This window comes from Somniosus microcephalus, chromosome 6, assembly GCF_052327205.1.
Source record: "Somniosus microcephalus isolate GS21.2 chromosome 6, FLI_Smic_1.0, whole genome shotgun sequence".
Lineage (NCBI taxonomy): Eukaryota > Metazoa > Chordata > Chondrichthyes > Squaliformes > Somniosidae > Somniosus > Somniosus microcephalus.
This window is the reverse complement of record NC_140992.1, coordinates 66,160,239-66,176,878: the sequence shown is the minus strand read 5'-3', so window position 1 is coordinate 66,176,878 and position 16,640 is coordinate 66,160,239. Positions and strand designations below refer to the sequence as shown.

Here is a 16,640-nt window from a genome sequence, read left to right as displayed (position 1 = left end):
TTAATTAAAATTAAAATATTTTTTCCACAGGTTTATTATTTTTAAATACTTTAAAGAAAGGTAAGTTTATTTTTAGCCCCGTTTGAAAATGTAAATAATTTTTTCAAAAATTTAAATTATTGTTTAAAATAGTTATTTCATGTAATTTATAGTTTATTTAAAAGTTTAGTGATTTAAAAAAAAAAAAAATTGAGATTTTAGTGATGTTTTGGGGCTTATAGTATTTCTAGGTTTGACAGCCCTTCCATTCAAACTTATGAATGAAGCATTCCCTGCTACCATTGGCTCTCCATGGCCCACGTGATCCCAGGGGACGCATTGAACTAACTGTGCCCCTGGGATACGCAAGCACTGCGCGCCGGCAGTTGGAGCAGGCCCAGGATTGCAATTCTACGGGGGCTCACAGCTCAACGGCCGGCGCGCAAGGTAAGTAAGTGCAGGTCGGGGGCTTACACCCGCGGGAAGCCCCCGACCCGAATTTCTGGGCCATTATCCTCCTCACTATTTACTACATTTCTGAGTTTCATATCCTCTGTAAACCTTGAAATGATCCCCTGTATACCAAAGTCCAGTCCAGGTCATTAATATATATCAAAAAGAGCAGTGGTCCCAACACTAAGCCCTGGGTGGGGGGGGGACCACTGCACACTTCCCTCCAGTCTAAAAAACAACTGTCACCAGTGCTCTGTTTTCTGTCCTTTTAGGCAATTTTGTATATTTGCAGCTACTACCCTTTAATCTCATGGGCTGCAATTTTGCTAACAAGTCTGTTATGTGGTACTTTATCAAACGCCTTTTGAAAGTCCATATACACAACAACAACCACAATACCCTCATCCAACCTCTTCGTTACTTCATTTAAGAACTCAATCTTAGTCAAACACGATTTGCCTTTAACAAATGTGTGCTGGCTTTCATTTATTAACCCGTTTTTTTCCAAGTGCCAATTAACTTTGTCACGGATTAATGGCTCTAAAAGTTTCCCCACCATCGACATTAGGTTGATTGGCCGGTAATTGCCGGGTTTATCCCTCTACCCTTTTTTGAACATAGGTGTAACATTTGAAATCCTCCAGTCCTTGGCATTGCTCTCATATAAGGAGGATTGTAAGATTATGGACAGAGCCTCTGCTATCTGCACCCTTACTTCCCTCAGCAACGTAGGATGCATCCCATCCGGCTGGGTGACTTTTCTACTTTGAGCGCTGCCAACCTTTTAAGTACCTCCTCTATCTATTATCCTATCCAATTTCTTTACTACCTCTTCCTTTACTGTGACATTGTCAGCATCCTCTTCTTTTAGTGAAGATAGACATCATGTACTCATTTAGTATCTCAGCCATGCCCTCTGCCTCCAAATGAAGATCTCCTTTTTGGTCCCACCCTTCCTTTGACGACCCTTTTACTATTTATATATTTTGGTGTCAGCTGTGGCTCAGTTGGTAGCACACTCGCCTCTGAGTCAGAAGATTGTGGGTTCAAGTCCCACTCCAGGGACTTGAACACATAAAGCTAGGCTGACACTCCAGTGCAGTACTGAAGGAGTGCTGCACTGTCAGAGGTGCCATCTTTCGAACGAGATTTAAACCGAGCGTCTGCTCTCTCAAGTGGATGTAAAAGATCCCATGACACTATTTTGAAGAAGAGCAGAGGAGTTATCCCCAGTGTCCTGGCCAATATTTATCCCTCAACCAACATAACAACAACAGATTATCTGGTCATTATCACATTGCAGTTTGTGGGACCTTGCTGCGTGCAAATTGGCTGCTGTGTTTCCCACTTTACAACAGTGACTCCACTTCAAAAGTAATCCATTGGCTGTAAAGCGCTTCGAGACGTCCGGTGGTCGTGAAAGGCGCTATATTCTTTTTTATATTTCTACATCTTCTGTGTTGCACCATTTATAAATTTTAACCAGTGCAAAAAATTCCATTGCATACAATTCAAAGGAAAGTAGAAACAGTACGGAATAGAGGTTGCAAAACAGATAGGAACAAATTGTTTAGTATCGAAAATCCAGTCAAGAGGAGCAGGCATTACTTAATTAAGTAAGGAGAATTGAAGATCATGCTAAAAGAGTATTCAGATCCCAACATCCTTGAAAAAAATTAATAGTATAATCTGGGCATCTGCCAATTTTTTTAAATTCTTACAGGAGGGATCCGTGAGAATGGCACCCAATCTGTCGTCATACCCTTTCGAACGATCAAAACACCCCCACCCAACTTTAACTGTGTCCCCACATGTCAGCCCACTTTGCGCCCTCGGGTACCCCATCATCACTTTCCTCATCAACTTGTTTGTGGCTTTACTTTCCTGCCTTTAAAGCATTGAAACATAATTTTTCTCTTTCTTAATATGATGATGGAAAATTGCAGACTGGGGTGCAACTTCCTGATGTGTGCTCCTAGCATATACCAAACATGCGGACGCAGAAGATGTACAGTTTATTGCTGTGCTAATGAGTTTGCTAACTTAATAGTCTTAAATAAAAAATGTCCATAAACAAACAAATGACCTCACAATTACTCAAGTTTTATAGTTTATGGCATTGCCAAGTACATAAAAACATTCTTAAGTCTCAAAAATGGTTCAGGAATACTGTTTGGATATACAACTAATACATATGACTTAATTTTTAAGCAAACAACAATACTTGCATTTATACAATGGCCCATATTTTGCAGTCAGCGGCGAAGCAAAGGCATTTGCCGCTAGCCCCAAAGAAAGCTTCCCACAAAGATATCTCAATCTCTATGATGAGAAGTTCAGCTTTTCCGATGTGCAGTTGAAATCAGCGCAAGTTAATGGGGCATCCCTAGCTACTGTGATGTCAACAAGGTGTGTAAGCAGCCAATCACAATGCAGAATTCTCACAGACCAAGAACCAGGAAGTGAGCAAGCTCCTTTGATTCTAACTTTTTAAAAAAATGTTAGAGAGCAAAACAAAGATTGGAGCTCTCACATGGGGAAAAAGTAAACCTGAAATAAAGAGGAACAAACAAGTTTCTTAAAAATTAATTTTTATTTAAATGGATAAATTTGACACTCCACAAAATTAAGAGTATTTCAGGACCATAACCTTTGTTTAGCAGTCAATACGCTGTTAAAACCCCAGTTACACCTAATCCAAAAGGGTCTAACTTTTAATGGGCTGTTTAGCAGTGATATTACCGCAGAAGAGCTGACGTTTGTCATTTTCCATGATTTCACAGATTACACTGATTGCCGGCTGTGGGGGAGGGGTGCCACAACGCAGCCAGTGTCGGAGCAGTGAATGATTGACCGCAACTTCAGAATTTCCACGTTAGGATGCGCATGTGCTAAATCCTGACGTTGTGGTCACAAATTCTGGGCCAATCTCTTTTACCATCAGCAAAGAAACGATGATCACAGGTGCTATTGCTCATAAGTATTGTCTGTCTGAACAAGTCGTGATAGACAACCGTATTTGTTAATAAATTTAAATAAGTATCAGGCTTGCCTAAAATAAAGCTTTGAGAATGCAGTCTCCAGTTTCTTTCCAGGTCTTTTTGAAAAAATAAAGAAACTTTCAAATCCTCACAGGATGAGTGGACATACTCCTTTAACTCTTGATGCACAGACTGCTTGCTAGGACATTTGGCAAACTGCATATGCTCAAAAGATGTGAATGAATGCTCTGTATTTGTTGAGGTAAAAATATCCAGTCGAAGCGTGGTCTTTCGAGACAGGCTGAGGCCTTGAAGTAAAAATTTTAATGACTATTAAAATACATGAAAGTTGATGATGTTATGAAATATCTTGCTTTGTATATTAGAAATTTCAGTGAGAGAACAACAGTCGATGAAACTATTTAAACAGCATTTTGAGTGACTCATGGTTCATGAAGAAACTGACGGTGAAAGGTTGACCTACAGTTTTCCTATTTCAAAATGTTGATATAGCATTTTTTTCATTGTAATGTCTGGACAGATGGACTTTCCATTAAAAGCACGATACAGAAAGCAAGATTATTGTATACAGAAATTGCACACCATATACAAGATTTTTCATAAAGCACAGCATCCCAATTACCACCCCATCAGTCTACTCTCAATCATCAGCAAAGTGATGGAAGGTGTCATCGACAGTGCTATCAAGTGGCACTTACTCACCAATAACCTGCTCACTGATGCCCAGTTTGGGTTCCGCTAAGACCACTCAGCTCAAGACCTCATTACAGCCTTGGTCCAAACATGGACAAAGGAGCTGAATTCCAGAGGTGAGGTGAGAGTGACTGCCTTTGACATCAAGGCAGCATTTGACCGAGTGGCATCAAGGAGCCCTAGTAAAACTGAAGTCAATGGGAATTGGGGGGGGGAAAAATCGCTCCACTGGCTGGAGTCATACCTAGCATAAAGAAAAATGGTTGTGGTGGTTGAAGGTCAATCATCACAGCCCCAGGACATCGCTGCAGGAGTTCCTCAAGGCAGTATCCTAGGCTCAACCATCTTCAGCTGCTTCATCAATGACCTTCCCTCCACCATAAGGTCAGAAATGGGGATGTTCGCTGATGACTGCACAGTGTTCAGCGCCATTCACAGCTCCACAGATAATGAAGCAGTCCATGCCCGCATGCAACAAGACCTGGACGACGTTCAGGCTTGGGCTGATAAGTGGCAGGTAACATTCGCGCCACAGAAGTGCCAGGCAATGACTATCTCTAACAAGCGAGAGTCTAACCACCTCCCCTTGACATTCAATGGCATTACCATTGCCAAATCCCCCACTATCAACATCTTGGGGGGTCACCATTAACCAGAAACTTAAGTGGACCAGCCACATAAATAATGTGGCAACAAGAGCAGGTCAGAGGCTAGGTATTCTGCAGCAAGTGTCTCACCTGACTCCCCAAAGCCGTTCTACCATCTACAAGGCACAAGTAAGGAGTGTGATGGACAAAGATGTCGGGGAACATAGGGTCTAATGACAGGGAGGAACTGATAGAAATCAGTATTTGTAGGGAAATGGTGTTAGGGAAATTGATGGGATTGAGGGCCGATAAATCCCCAGGGCCTGATAGTCTATATCCTAGGGTACTTAAGGAAGTGGCCCTAGAAATAGTAGATGCATTGCGGGTCATCTTCCAAAATTCGATAGACTCTGGAACAGTACCCATGGATTGGCGGGTAGCTAATGTTACCCCACTGTTCAAAAAGGGTGGTAGAGAGAAAACGGAATGCCTGACATCGGTAGTGGGGAAAATGCTAGAGTCCATTATAAAGGATGTAATAGCAGAGCACTTGGAAAAAAGTAACCGGATCGGACAAAGTCAACATGGATTTGCAAAAGGTAAATCATGCTTGACTAATCTACTGGAATTTTTTGAGGATGTAACTGGTAAAATAGATAAGGGACAACCAGTGGATGTGGTGTATTTGGATTTTCAAAAGGCTTTCAATAAGGTCCCGCATAAGAGATTAGCATGTAAAATTAAGGCACATGGGATTGGGGGCAAGGTATTGACTTGGATAGAGAACTGGTTGGCAGACAGAAAGCAAAGAGTTGGAATAAACGGCTCTTTTTCCGAGTGGCAGGCAGTGACTAGTGGGGTACCGCAGGGATCGGTCCTTGGACCCCAGCTATTCACAATGTATATTAATGATCTGGATGAGGGAACTAGATGTAATATCTCCAAGTCTGCAGACGACACAAAGCTGGGTGGGCGTGTGTGCTGTGAGGAGGATACTGAGAAACTCCAGTATGATTTGGACAGGTTGGGTGATTGGGCAGAAGCATAGCAGATGCAATATAACGTGGATAAATGCGAGGTTATCCACTTTGGTGTCAAAAACAGGAAGGCAGATTATTATCTGAATGGCAATAGATTGGGAGAAGGGGAAGTGCAACGAGACCTGGGTGTCCTTGTGCACCAGTCGCTGAAAGTAAGCATGCAGGTGCAGCAGGCGGTTAAGAAGGCAAATGGTATGTTGGCCTTCATAGCGAGAGGGTTTGAGTACAGGAACAAGGATGTCTTGCTGCAGTTGTACAGGGCCTTGGTGAGACCACACCTTGAGTATTGTGTGCAGTTTTGGTCGCCTTATCTGAGGAAGGATGTTCTTGCCATGGAAGGAATGCAGCGAAGATTCACCAGGCTGATACCTGGGATGGCAGGAATGACGTATGAGGAGAGATTGGGTCGATTGGGCTTGTACTCGCTGGAGTTTAGAAGAATAAGAAGGGATCTCATCGAAACTTATAAAATTCTAACAGGACTAGACAGACTAGATGCTGGAAGGATGTTCCCGATGGTCAGGGAGTCCAGAACCAGGGGTCTAAGGATAAGGGGTAAGCCATTTAGGACAGAGATGAGGAGGAATTTCTTCATCCAGAGAGTGGTGAACCTGTGGATTTCTCTACCAAAGAAGGCAGTTGAGGCCAATTCATTAAATATATTCAAGAAGGAGTTGGATATATTTCTTAAGGCTAAAGGGATCAAGGGATATGGAGAGAAGGCAGGAACAGGGTACTGAATTTGGACGATCAGCCATGATCTCATTGAATGGCGGAGCGGGCTCGAGGGGCCGAATGGCCTACTCCTGCTCCTATCTTCTATGTTTCTATGTTTAATACTCTCCACTTGCCTGGATGAGTGCAGCTCCAACAGCACTCAAGAAGCTCGACACCATCCAGGACAAAGCAGCCTGCTTGATTAACACACCACCTTAAACATTCACTCCCTCCACCACCAGCGTACCGTGGCTGCAGTGTGTACCATCTACAAGATGCACTGCAGCAACTCGCCAAGGCTTCTTCGGCAGCACCTCCCAAACCCATGACCTCTTCCATCGAGAAGGACAAGGGCAGGAGGCGCATGGGAACACCACCACCTCCAAGTCACACACCATCCTGACTTAGAAGTATATTGTCGATCCTTCATCGTCGCTGGGTCAAAATCCTGGAATTCCCTCCCTAACAGCACTGTGGGAGTACCTTCACCACACGGACTGCAGCAATTCAAGAAGGCGGCTCACCACCACCTTCTCAAGGGCAACTAGGGATGGGCAATAAATGCTGGCCTAGCCAGCGACGCCCACATCCCATAAACAAATTTTTAAAAAGGCAGCACCCAGCTGCCATACTGACCAGAAGGATCCAGGTTTGATTTCTGGATTGTGCTAAGTTGGCTGAGCTCAATGGGAACAAAAGTTACAATTGGCCTCTGTATCCTTGGATTTAGAAGGGGGAAAAAGCTATCCAGTGAGCCCTGATAGAAAGTTGTATCAAGAAAGAATAAGATAACATTTGGCTTTGATGGTCTCAATGGTAATGCAGCCTGCCGCACTCATTGTCTAGACTCACACATAAAGAATGGGCACCTGTGAGGTTCTGGGGTAAGGTTCCATGGTCTGTGGAACTATACCCCAGAACGAGTTGATGCTGTAGGAAAGATGGGAGAACACTGGAAAAATATTCTGCTCATTGCAGCTTTAAGTCCAGACAAGGTGTTCTGATTTGGCATTAAGTAAATTCACCATGCAAATTTACATTCTTGATGCATCAGTTGTAACTGCTTTTAGTCATTGGAGCTGTGATACAAAAAATGAATGATAGATAACTGTTTTGATCCTCAAAAACCATGTACGAAAAGAACTGATGTTTGTCAAAAAGCCGAATACTTAATTAACAATTACTTTCTTCACCTCTTTTACTTTGAAAAATCTGGGTGATTTTAATATGTATAACTTTGGGGGGGGTTTTCTTCGAGTCAAGGGTTCAAACCAGTTCAGATAGAGATGGGTTAAGCAATGTTGATAATTGCGTCTTTCTGGTTGTTGAGAATCTGAAGTAAAATGAGTTTTGATCATTCTTGGTTTCCTGTGCATTTCAGTTTAGAAACGAGTAGCCTGAAATTCAGCAATTAAGGTTACTGTAATGAAGCTTTCATTGAGAGTGTATCGGAAACTGAAATGCTACACGGATGTAGAAGAAGTGCTTTCCTGAGGCAGAGACATAATGGAGTGCTGTAGAGGAGAGCTACAATTATATAATTTAGGAGATCCCTTAACTAAAATGGAAAATGCTCCTGAACATGTGGAAATTATTCATGATCTGTGTAAAGTGCTTCTAGAAACATTTGATTGCCCATTACAGGCAACCTTTTTGTCTGCAAGTTTATAAATCATAATTTTTTTCACTGTCCTATTGTGTTTAGGCTACTAATGTGACGTGTTGATTGAAGAACTGAGTCCTGGTCTTCAGATCTGACATGCTGTCATCAGATATACCCAAAGAACGCAGCAGGCAACGCATTCAAAATCCGCATGATGCTTGGCACATGCAAAATGAAGTGCGGAACCATGAGACCAATTTGGAGATGGATGATAGCAAAGGCCTATTAAAAGACTATGACAATGGATTATCCGAACTTGATCATAAAATACTCCTGAAAAAAGATTTCAATAACATTTTATTGCTCTTATTCCTCTATGTCTTGCAGGGAATTCCACTTGGTGTGGCTGGGAGCATCCCACTTATACTGCAGAGCAAAAATGTTAGTTATTCAGACCAAGCTATTTACAGCTTTGTGTTTTGGCCGTTCAGTCTGAAACTGCTGTGGGCACCCTTAGTGGATGCTGCTTATTTCCCAAACTTTGGGCGGAGAAAATCTTGGCTGGTGCCAACTCAGTATTTACTAGGGCTTTTTATGCTTTGTCTGTCATTTGAAGTGGATGCATTACTGAAAAGTGATGAACACACTAGCCCCAATATTGTTAAACTCACGGTTGTGTTTTTTATGTTTGGGTTCCTGGCTGCTACTCAGGATATAGCAGTGGATGGTTGGGCATTAACTATGTTGTCCAAAGAAAATGTAGGACTTGCTTCTACTTGCAATTCAGTTGGACAGACAGCAGGGTACTTTCTGGGTAATGTACTCTTCTTGGCACTGGAATCAGCAGAGTTCTGCAACAAGTATCTACGTTCTCAATCTCAACCAACTGGAATTGTCACTCTATCAGGTAAAGTGCTGAAGATCTGATTTAAAATTGTTAAACTTTCAATCTTGAATTTCTTTGGGAAGCATTTCTGCTCAAATCAAAGAGTGTTGCAATATTCCAGCTCAAAATGCATTGAAAACTCATGTTTCAGGCTTTGTCTTTAACAAAATCCATTTTACAAAATGTCAGCATTTACCAGCAGTACCAGTTATGCTTTTAGGTGGCACTGTTATTGGCCTTTACAATGTTAGAAGCCCTTCACAGTGATGCATTTCAATGACTGAAAGTCTACATGCAGTTTCAGTATAAAAACATTGGGTGGCAGCAGTTATTGCAGGATCACAATATGAGGAGGAAAGGTTAGTGCTTTGCTGAAATGTTGTATTTTGGAAGGGGAAAAAACTAAGTACAGTATAACTGCTTTGCTAAAGTTAGTATTCCCTTTGGCTGAATGTAAAATCAATTAGACCCACCTGTAAAGTCAGCTTCACTAATTTTCCACCTGTGCTCTTCGACTGGCCCACCCTGTAGAACTCTGTTGCCCAGTTCCAATCCGAATCTCTGGTCCGGCTTCAACCCCATCGCCCATTGAACGAGTGTCTATTGAATCTCTCACCCCTCCACTTAGCGAGTATTACACCCCCCAGCCAGCTTTGCACTTTTCACCCGCTTCAGCTGCTTAACCCATCAACAGCAGCTTTCGAAAACCAAATCAACTTTTTTCCCAGGTCCACCCCGACCCAGTTTTTGGCGGGCTTCCCTGTATCGCTAAGCTGACAAATATTACATCTTCAAGGAGTGTCGCTACTGACCTGACTGTTATGACTCCTGCTGTGTTCACTCTGCTGGCATCTTGTACCCAAGCTACAATGAATAGAATATCTCCCTAGGAAAGAGCTCTGGGTCTACTCTCGCCTTGCATGTTATGTGTGCAGGCCCAATACACTATCAAACCCAACCCCCCACTGAGTACTTTCCCATTTTTGCAGCTGTTTCTGATCATCTGACTAATGTGTGTTTGGCCTTTTCCCTCGCCCCCATCCCCCAAACTGCTGAGACAAAAATCCAGGCCTGAATGATTAAAGGGGACCACAGTGTAAACCTCCTATCTGGGGCCTATTTGAGGGAATGGGAACCCCCTTTCTGCCTCCATTGATACTTTGTCCGCTTTGTTCTCCACCAATCCAATAAGGTAATAAGTTAATTTATATCTGTTCGAATAGCTAACAAGAATTGTTCTAGTGGGACATCAGCTCTAATAATTTTGCAGTCACAATATTAGCATATCAATATACTATGTTGCCGTCACAAAGGTTCTGCAGACATTTTGGCCGGAATTTTGCCAGCGCTTAGCGGATGGGATGGGTGGCAGGTCAGCTGTTAAATTTAAAATGCTGTAATAGATTTCTTTACTAACACTGCCACCCTATCTCCCCCCATCTTCTGAAAATGTTATAACCAAGAATTTTAAGTGTTTATTCCTGTCCAAGCCTAAGCTAAGTCTCCTTTATAGCTCCTCGATCACATCTGTCCAGTTCTTCCATTTGTTTGAATGGTCTGTGCATTCACATACATACCACTCATTCCTGGCTCCAATTTTGTTCGTATATTCTCTTCCCTGTTTCTTTTTTCATTTAAAAAAAATATCCCTTGTCCTTTCTACAGCAGTGTTTTTATCTCTCAGGATCTCATGCGCTCTTTGATAATTACTCACTATTTATGCTTGGATTTGAAGCAGAAGGCTTAGCTGAAATAGAGGAAAATGTTACTCCAAGGACAGGTAAAGGTGGGCAATCTCAATTCACTTTGAGCTGAGTCCACAGTACAAACTGTCTGTAATTGTAGTCTTGCATTTGTGAGTGTATAAGAATGAAGAGTATCAGAAAGGAAAATAGAAATATCACGCTGCCATAATATGGATGTGTGTCTAAGGAGAACAGTAGGAAAAGAGGTGGTTTGGGCTGCTGCTAACCTGTGCTGTATCTGCAGAGGATGTTTGTATTATTGTTAGAAAGAATGTCCTTGAGGGGTCAAAGACAATCTATTTGGCTGGAGTTAAGAAACAATAAAGGAGCTATTAGGCTACTTGGTGTATTTTATAGGTCACCAACAAATAGTGGGAAGGCAATAGAGCAGATGATTTGCAAAGAAATTACTGAGATGCAAGAACTACAGAGTAGTGATAATGGGAGACTTTAACTATCCCAATATTGAATGGGGCAATGATTGTGTTAAGGGTAGAGAAGGGGAGGAATTTCTGAAGTGTGTTCAGGAGAATTTTCTTGATCAGGATGTTTCCTGCCCAATGAGGAAGGAGGCATTGCTGGATCTAGTCCTGGGGAATGAAGTGAGTCAAGTGGAGAATGCCACAGTTGGGGAGCATCTCTGGATTAGTGATCATAGTATCGTAAGGTTTAGATTAGTTATGGAGAAGGACAAGGAGCAATCTAGAATAAAAATACTTAACCGGAAGAGGGCTAATTTCTGCGATTTGAGGAGGGGTCTGGCCCGGGTAAATTGGAGTCAAAGACTGGCAGGCAGAAATAGGTGGCCTTTACGACCTCTGGACGACTCAAACTGCTTTATAGCCAATGAAGCACTTTTGAAGTGTAGTCACTGATGTAAGGCAAAGAAGGAGGTGTTGGGTTTTCTGGGCTTACACAGCATCGGGGAGTCCAGAACCAGGGGCCACAGTCTAAGGATAAGGGGTAAGCCATTTAGGACAGAGATGAGGAGGAATTTCTTCACCCAGAGAGTGGTGAACCTGTGGAATTCTCTACCAAAGAAGGCAGTAGAGGCCAATTCATTAAATATATTCAAGAAGGAGTTAGATATATTTCTTAAGGCTAAAGGGATCAATGGATATGGGGAGAAGGCAGGAACAGGGTACTGAATTTGGATGATCAGCCATGATCTCATTGAATGGCAGAGCAGGCTCGAGGGGCCGAATGGCCTACTCCTGCTCCTATCTTCTATGTTTCTAAAGAGGAGATAGTTCGGGTACACTCTAGGTACATTCCCACAAGGGGGAAAAGGAGGCCCACCAAAGCCAGAGCTCCCTGGATGACAAAGGAGTTAGAAAGTAGGATGAAGCAGAAAAAAGGCCAGGAAGTTATGCTATATTATAACCTATATAAAGCACTAGTTCGGTCCCAGCTGGAGCATTGTATCCAATTCTGGGCACTGGACGTGAAGGCTTTGGAGAGGGTACAGAAGAAATTTATTAGAATGGTTCCAGGAATGAGGATTTAAAGTTACATGGATAGAGTGGAGAACCTGGGGTTGTTCTCCTTCGAGCAGAGAAGGCTAAGAGAAGATTTGATAGAGGTGTTTGAAGTCATGAAGGGTTTAGATAGAGTAAATAAAGAGAATCTGTTTCCAATGGCTAAAGGGTCAATAACCAGAGGGCACAGATTTAAGGTGATTGGCAAAAGAACCAGAGGTGACATGAGGAAACCGTTTTTACGCAACGTGTGGTTAGGATTTGGAATACACTGCCTGATAAGGTGGTGGACACATGTTCAATAGTAGCCTTCAAAAGGGAATTGGATAAATACTTGAAGGAGGAAAGATTGCAGGGATATTGTGAAAGAGCCGGGGGGGGGGGGGGAACTAATTGGATTGCTCTTCGAAAGAGCTAGCTCAGACTTGATTGGCTGAATGGCCTCTTTCTGTGCTGCACTATTCTGTGATGCTTGTCTGCAAGATTGAATGTCGATTCTTATCCAGCAGTGTCATCCCTATCCAGAAGCCATTTTTAAATACAGGGGATTCTTTTCTACAGGACATGAATTGAAATCAAGCTCTTCTGAAAGTTTTGTACATTTTCTGTGATGGTTTTGTTTACCTAGTACACACCTGATATGACAGGGGAAAGAGAAAAACTAAATTCCTCTCCTAAAATAAAAAAGTTATTAGGAACTGACTGCCCAGTTTTAAAGTATAAACAATGTAATCAAACTGTTTTCTATGGCTTTACATAAGCATCTTCTACTACAGAGAAATTCCCGATTTTTCACTTATATTTTTTTTAATTCCTACTTTTAGATTTTCTGTTTTTCTGGGGAATAATTTTCATGGTGACAACAACTTTGGTTATGGTACTTAAAAAGGAAAACTTAGGACAAACGGCGTTGCATGGTGCTACTCAGCAAGGAATCATGGAAACCTACAAGTCGCTCATCTGTATAATAAAGATGCCTGCTGTCTTAAATTTCTGCATCATGCTGCTAACAGCAAAAGTAAGCTAATTTAACTTAAATGTTTTAGACCGACCTTGGAAACCATTCTGCACCTTAATGGTCAATTAACATTTAACAGTGTATATTACTTTTTTATCTGTGGATTGCTTTTAGCTTGTTGCAACCCCTAATAAAGAACTTAAAATTGCTATGAGCAACAGTGTTTGAGCTAGAATAGTTTCTGCTTCCATTGCCAATATAGATGTGTTATTTTTTTTTTAAAACATTGGGGTAGAGTTTCTGCTTTGTCACAATCGGCGATCTGGATGCAAATTTCATCCAAAATTGCGCTAATTTTGAGATTTTTTTCCCCCTCAACTCTCCGCACAAACTTATTTGCATATCGCCAAACAGAAAATCTGTCATGAACCAGTGGAATTGGGCAGAGTTTTAGAACGTAATTTAAAAAAACTCCTTGCTTTAAGAAATATTTAAGAGTGGTAACTTGGTGTGGTTTGATTAATACAGCTGAAAATGGGTTTATCACAAAAAAATGAGCATTTTAATTAGTGTCTAGTACACCACCTGTGAGTAAACCAATTTTATATAACTGAAAATTACTTAAAAAAATACAGAACCATTTGCTAGTTACATTGGTGTACAGTAGTAAGTTTCTTAGTAAATTAAAAAAAATATTCAAAAAGCTTTTAAAAGGTGCTTACTAGTGCCCTTGCGCCCCCGAAAAAAGCTTAATTTTTAGAGCCGCCTCAAAGGCCTGCAAATGAGCGCAATTAGCGGAAACTCGCAATGGTGGTTAATGCGATCTGGGGGCGCGGCCAGTTTTGTGGGTGGGCCGGCTTCCAGTGCAATGTATTTTAAAGTAGCACAAAAGATCACGGAAACTCAAGTTGCGCTGAATGTAATTTGCGCTTAAAATTCCACAACGTTCGCGCCAGTTTCGACGATTTTAGGTGAATTGCAACGAAAAAACCAGCGCAACTGAGCGGAAACTCCAGGCCAATGTGTATAGTCAGTAACAAGGTTTTATACCATGTAAATAGTTCTTGTTTCAGATTGTGTTTTCTTTGGTTTAAGTGGGGTGCACTTGCCACACCATTAACATGTGTGTGCCCATAAAACAAAGATCCCTCACAGAGAGTAGTTTAAAATATTACTGCTGGAAATTTTCTTAAGGGTTCTCCTGGATCAGCCATTGTAACTTTGGCAGACACCCCGTTTCTACAATGTATCTGGGGTTTCTGCCAAAACTATGGTGACCGATTGTGAAAACCCTCCAGAGAAAATTCCTGGCGTACTTTTTTAGTGCAGCTACAAATAGCCACAGATGGCAAGAGGGAAGTGAAACTCACCAGTAAATCCCTTAATTACTCCTGCCCAACACCCAAATTTGCTTAACAATTGTGCACGTTCCTCCTCTTATTCCTGGCTAGAACACACTGCTCACATTTAGTCCACCTGGGTTACCCAGACATCTTGAATTCCAGGTAAATGTCCTAGTTGATGTGTCAATTATAACCCTGTGACCTCATTTTCATAAAGCTGTCATAATGGTTAACATGGGAGCCATGTCTTGGTAGACCATTTACTTAGAGACAAAAGTATATGTAAAGTTTTATGCACTTAGTTTGTAAGGTTTTCATTTCTGTAATTATACTTGTGCTTAGTGACACCTCGCTTTCAACTATTGCATAATTTGTAAATTTTGGGCTTGATTTATAGATATTTTATGTGGCACACTGCCCCAATCACGTATATATTTCAGGCTGCAGAGTAAAAGAACAAACAACTGAACATACAGTGTTAACAACACTGACTTGTGCTTGAAGTAAATTATTTTTTTGCCTCTTTCAGAGGCTATCAGCTTTGAAGCTGAATGGTTCAGGACTCTGAACTTCATAAATTCTTTCAGATTGCTGTTGGCTAATTTTCTAATATAGTGATCTATTATGAATATTTTATTTTGCTTCCATATGCCATTCCCTGGCCAAATAGCAACATGGGAACAGGAGTAGGCCATTCAGCCCCTGGCGCCTTTTCCACCATTCAATGAGATCATGGCTGATTTTATCCTTACTCCATTCACCAGCCTTGGCTCCATATTGTAGTGTATGTAACTGTTCTACCTTTAAGAGAACTATTGTATGTAACCGTCCACCTTTAAGAGAACTATTTTAGGTGTGGCACTACTTTATCCTGGCTGCTGTATACTGTAATACTGACGGTGACCACACCGGTATATAAGTGCTGTGGCAGAATTTATTGGGCAGATTCGCCCTGACCTTCGAATAGTAAAGTCCTGTTAAAGTTACTCTTGTAGTCTGTGTATTACTTCGCTATACAACCCACAGACTTTACAGTGGCGATGAGTTCGATCTTACCCTGCGTGCAGCAATACGTCCGAAGCAGTTAATGAAGCGTCGAGAAGAGGCAACCGCCCTCGTCGTTCTGCTGAGAGAAAACTCGAGTCTGCACAGCAAGAAAGAAGGAAGACTTCAGACACGCAGCCTTCCATCAGCAACAGGCACGGATTGTCCCTTCTGCCACGGTGGTGCTTGAGCCGAGCAGCACGAGAAGCAAGTCGGCCATGGTGACTGTGAGTAAAGGGAAAATAAATAAAATCAACGAAGGAGAAGGGCGGTGAACTCGACCACGGTCGGGGGGGAAAGGAGCCGGACAGAAGTCGGGCCCAGAGGCGCTGAGACTGGGGCAGCGTGGAGCAGAAGCCGTGGTACAAGCGGACTGGGGAGCGTCGTGAGACGACTAGACCGCGACGGCGAAAAAGGCCGGACATATACCGCGACCACGAGGCGCTGCGACCGGGATCGTAAGGCGCGGGAAGATATAAACATAAATAAGCCACGGAGAACTCAGCCACAGCCGGGGAGGAAAGCACCGGACTGCGAGAAGCTGGGAGGCGCGATTGGGGTGAAAAAGGCCAGACAGTGACTGAGGCCACGAAGCGCTGCGACCGGATCGTAAGGCGCGGGAAGAGATAAAAATAAATAAACCGCGGAGAACGCAGCCACAGCCGGGGAGGAAGCACCGGACTGCGAGAGGCTGGGAGGAGCGATTGGGTGAAAAAGGTTGGACAGTGACCGAGGCCACGAAGCGCTGCGACCAGGATCGTAAGGCGCGGGAAGAGATAAAATAAATAAATCGCGGAGAACTCAGCCGCAGCCGGGGAGGGAAGCACAGGACTGCGAGAGGGCTGGGAGGCGCGATTGAGAGCCGCGCGAGCGGGAGAGACAGAGCCCGAGCGAGAGCCGCGCGAACGGAAGAGACAGAGCCCGAGAGAGAGCGAGCGAGAGCCGTGCGAGCGGGAGAGACAGAGCCCGAGGAAGACTGAGCGAGATCCAGCCCAGCGGCTGAAACTGTTCGCCGTTAACGGGTTGTACCCAGAGCCGGTTGCCCGGCCGAGAGAAGGGAACGCGCTGAAGCCGAAGCGCAGGCTGCGAACCCCAAAAGCCAGTGGCCGTCG

The 16,640-nt window shown here is 42.9% G+C and overlaps 2 protein-coding genes across 5 annotated transcripts in view; one reads left to right on the top strand and one right to left on the bottom strand.

Annotated features, from left to right (window-relative positions):
- gmps (guanosine monophosphate synthase) overlaps positions 1–16,640 on the bottom strand; it is a 104,908-nt gene that overhangs the window by 64,358 nt on the left and 23,910 nt on the right. The window lies entirely within an intron of this gene.
- slc33a1 (solute carrier family 33 member 1) overlaps positions 1–16,640 on the top strand; it is a 45,353-nt gene that overhangs the window by 7,596 nt on the left and 21,117 nt on the right. The window contains exons 2-4 of one of the 4 annotated variants that reach the window (XM_085990328.1): positions 3,216–3,675; positions 8,177–8,981; positions 13,008–13,201. In XM_085990328.1, the coding sequence (XP_085846454.1) occupies positions 8,231–8,981; positions 13,008–13,201 (945 nt within the window). In that variant the 5' untranslated portion in view covers positions 3,216–3,675; positions 8,177–8,230. Of the gene's footprint in view, positions 1–190; positions 3,676–8,176; positions 8,982–13,007; positions 13,202–16,640 lie in introns of those variants that run through there. The other 3 variants (XM_085990329.1, XM_085990326.1, XM_085990325.1) reach the window with 3 other exon arrangements.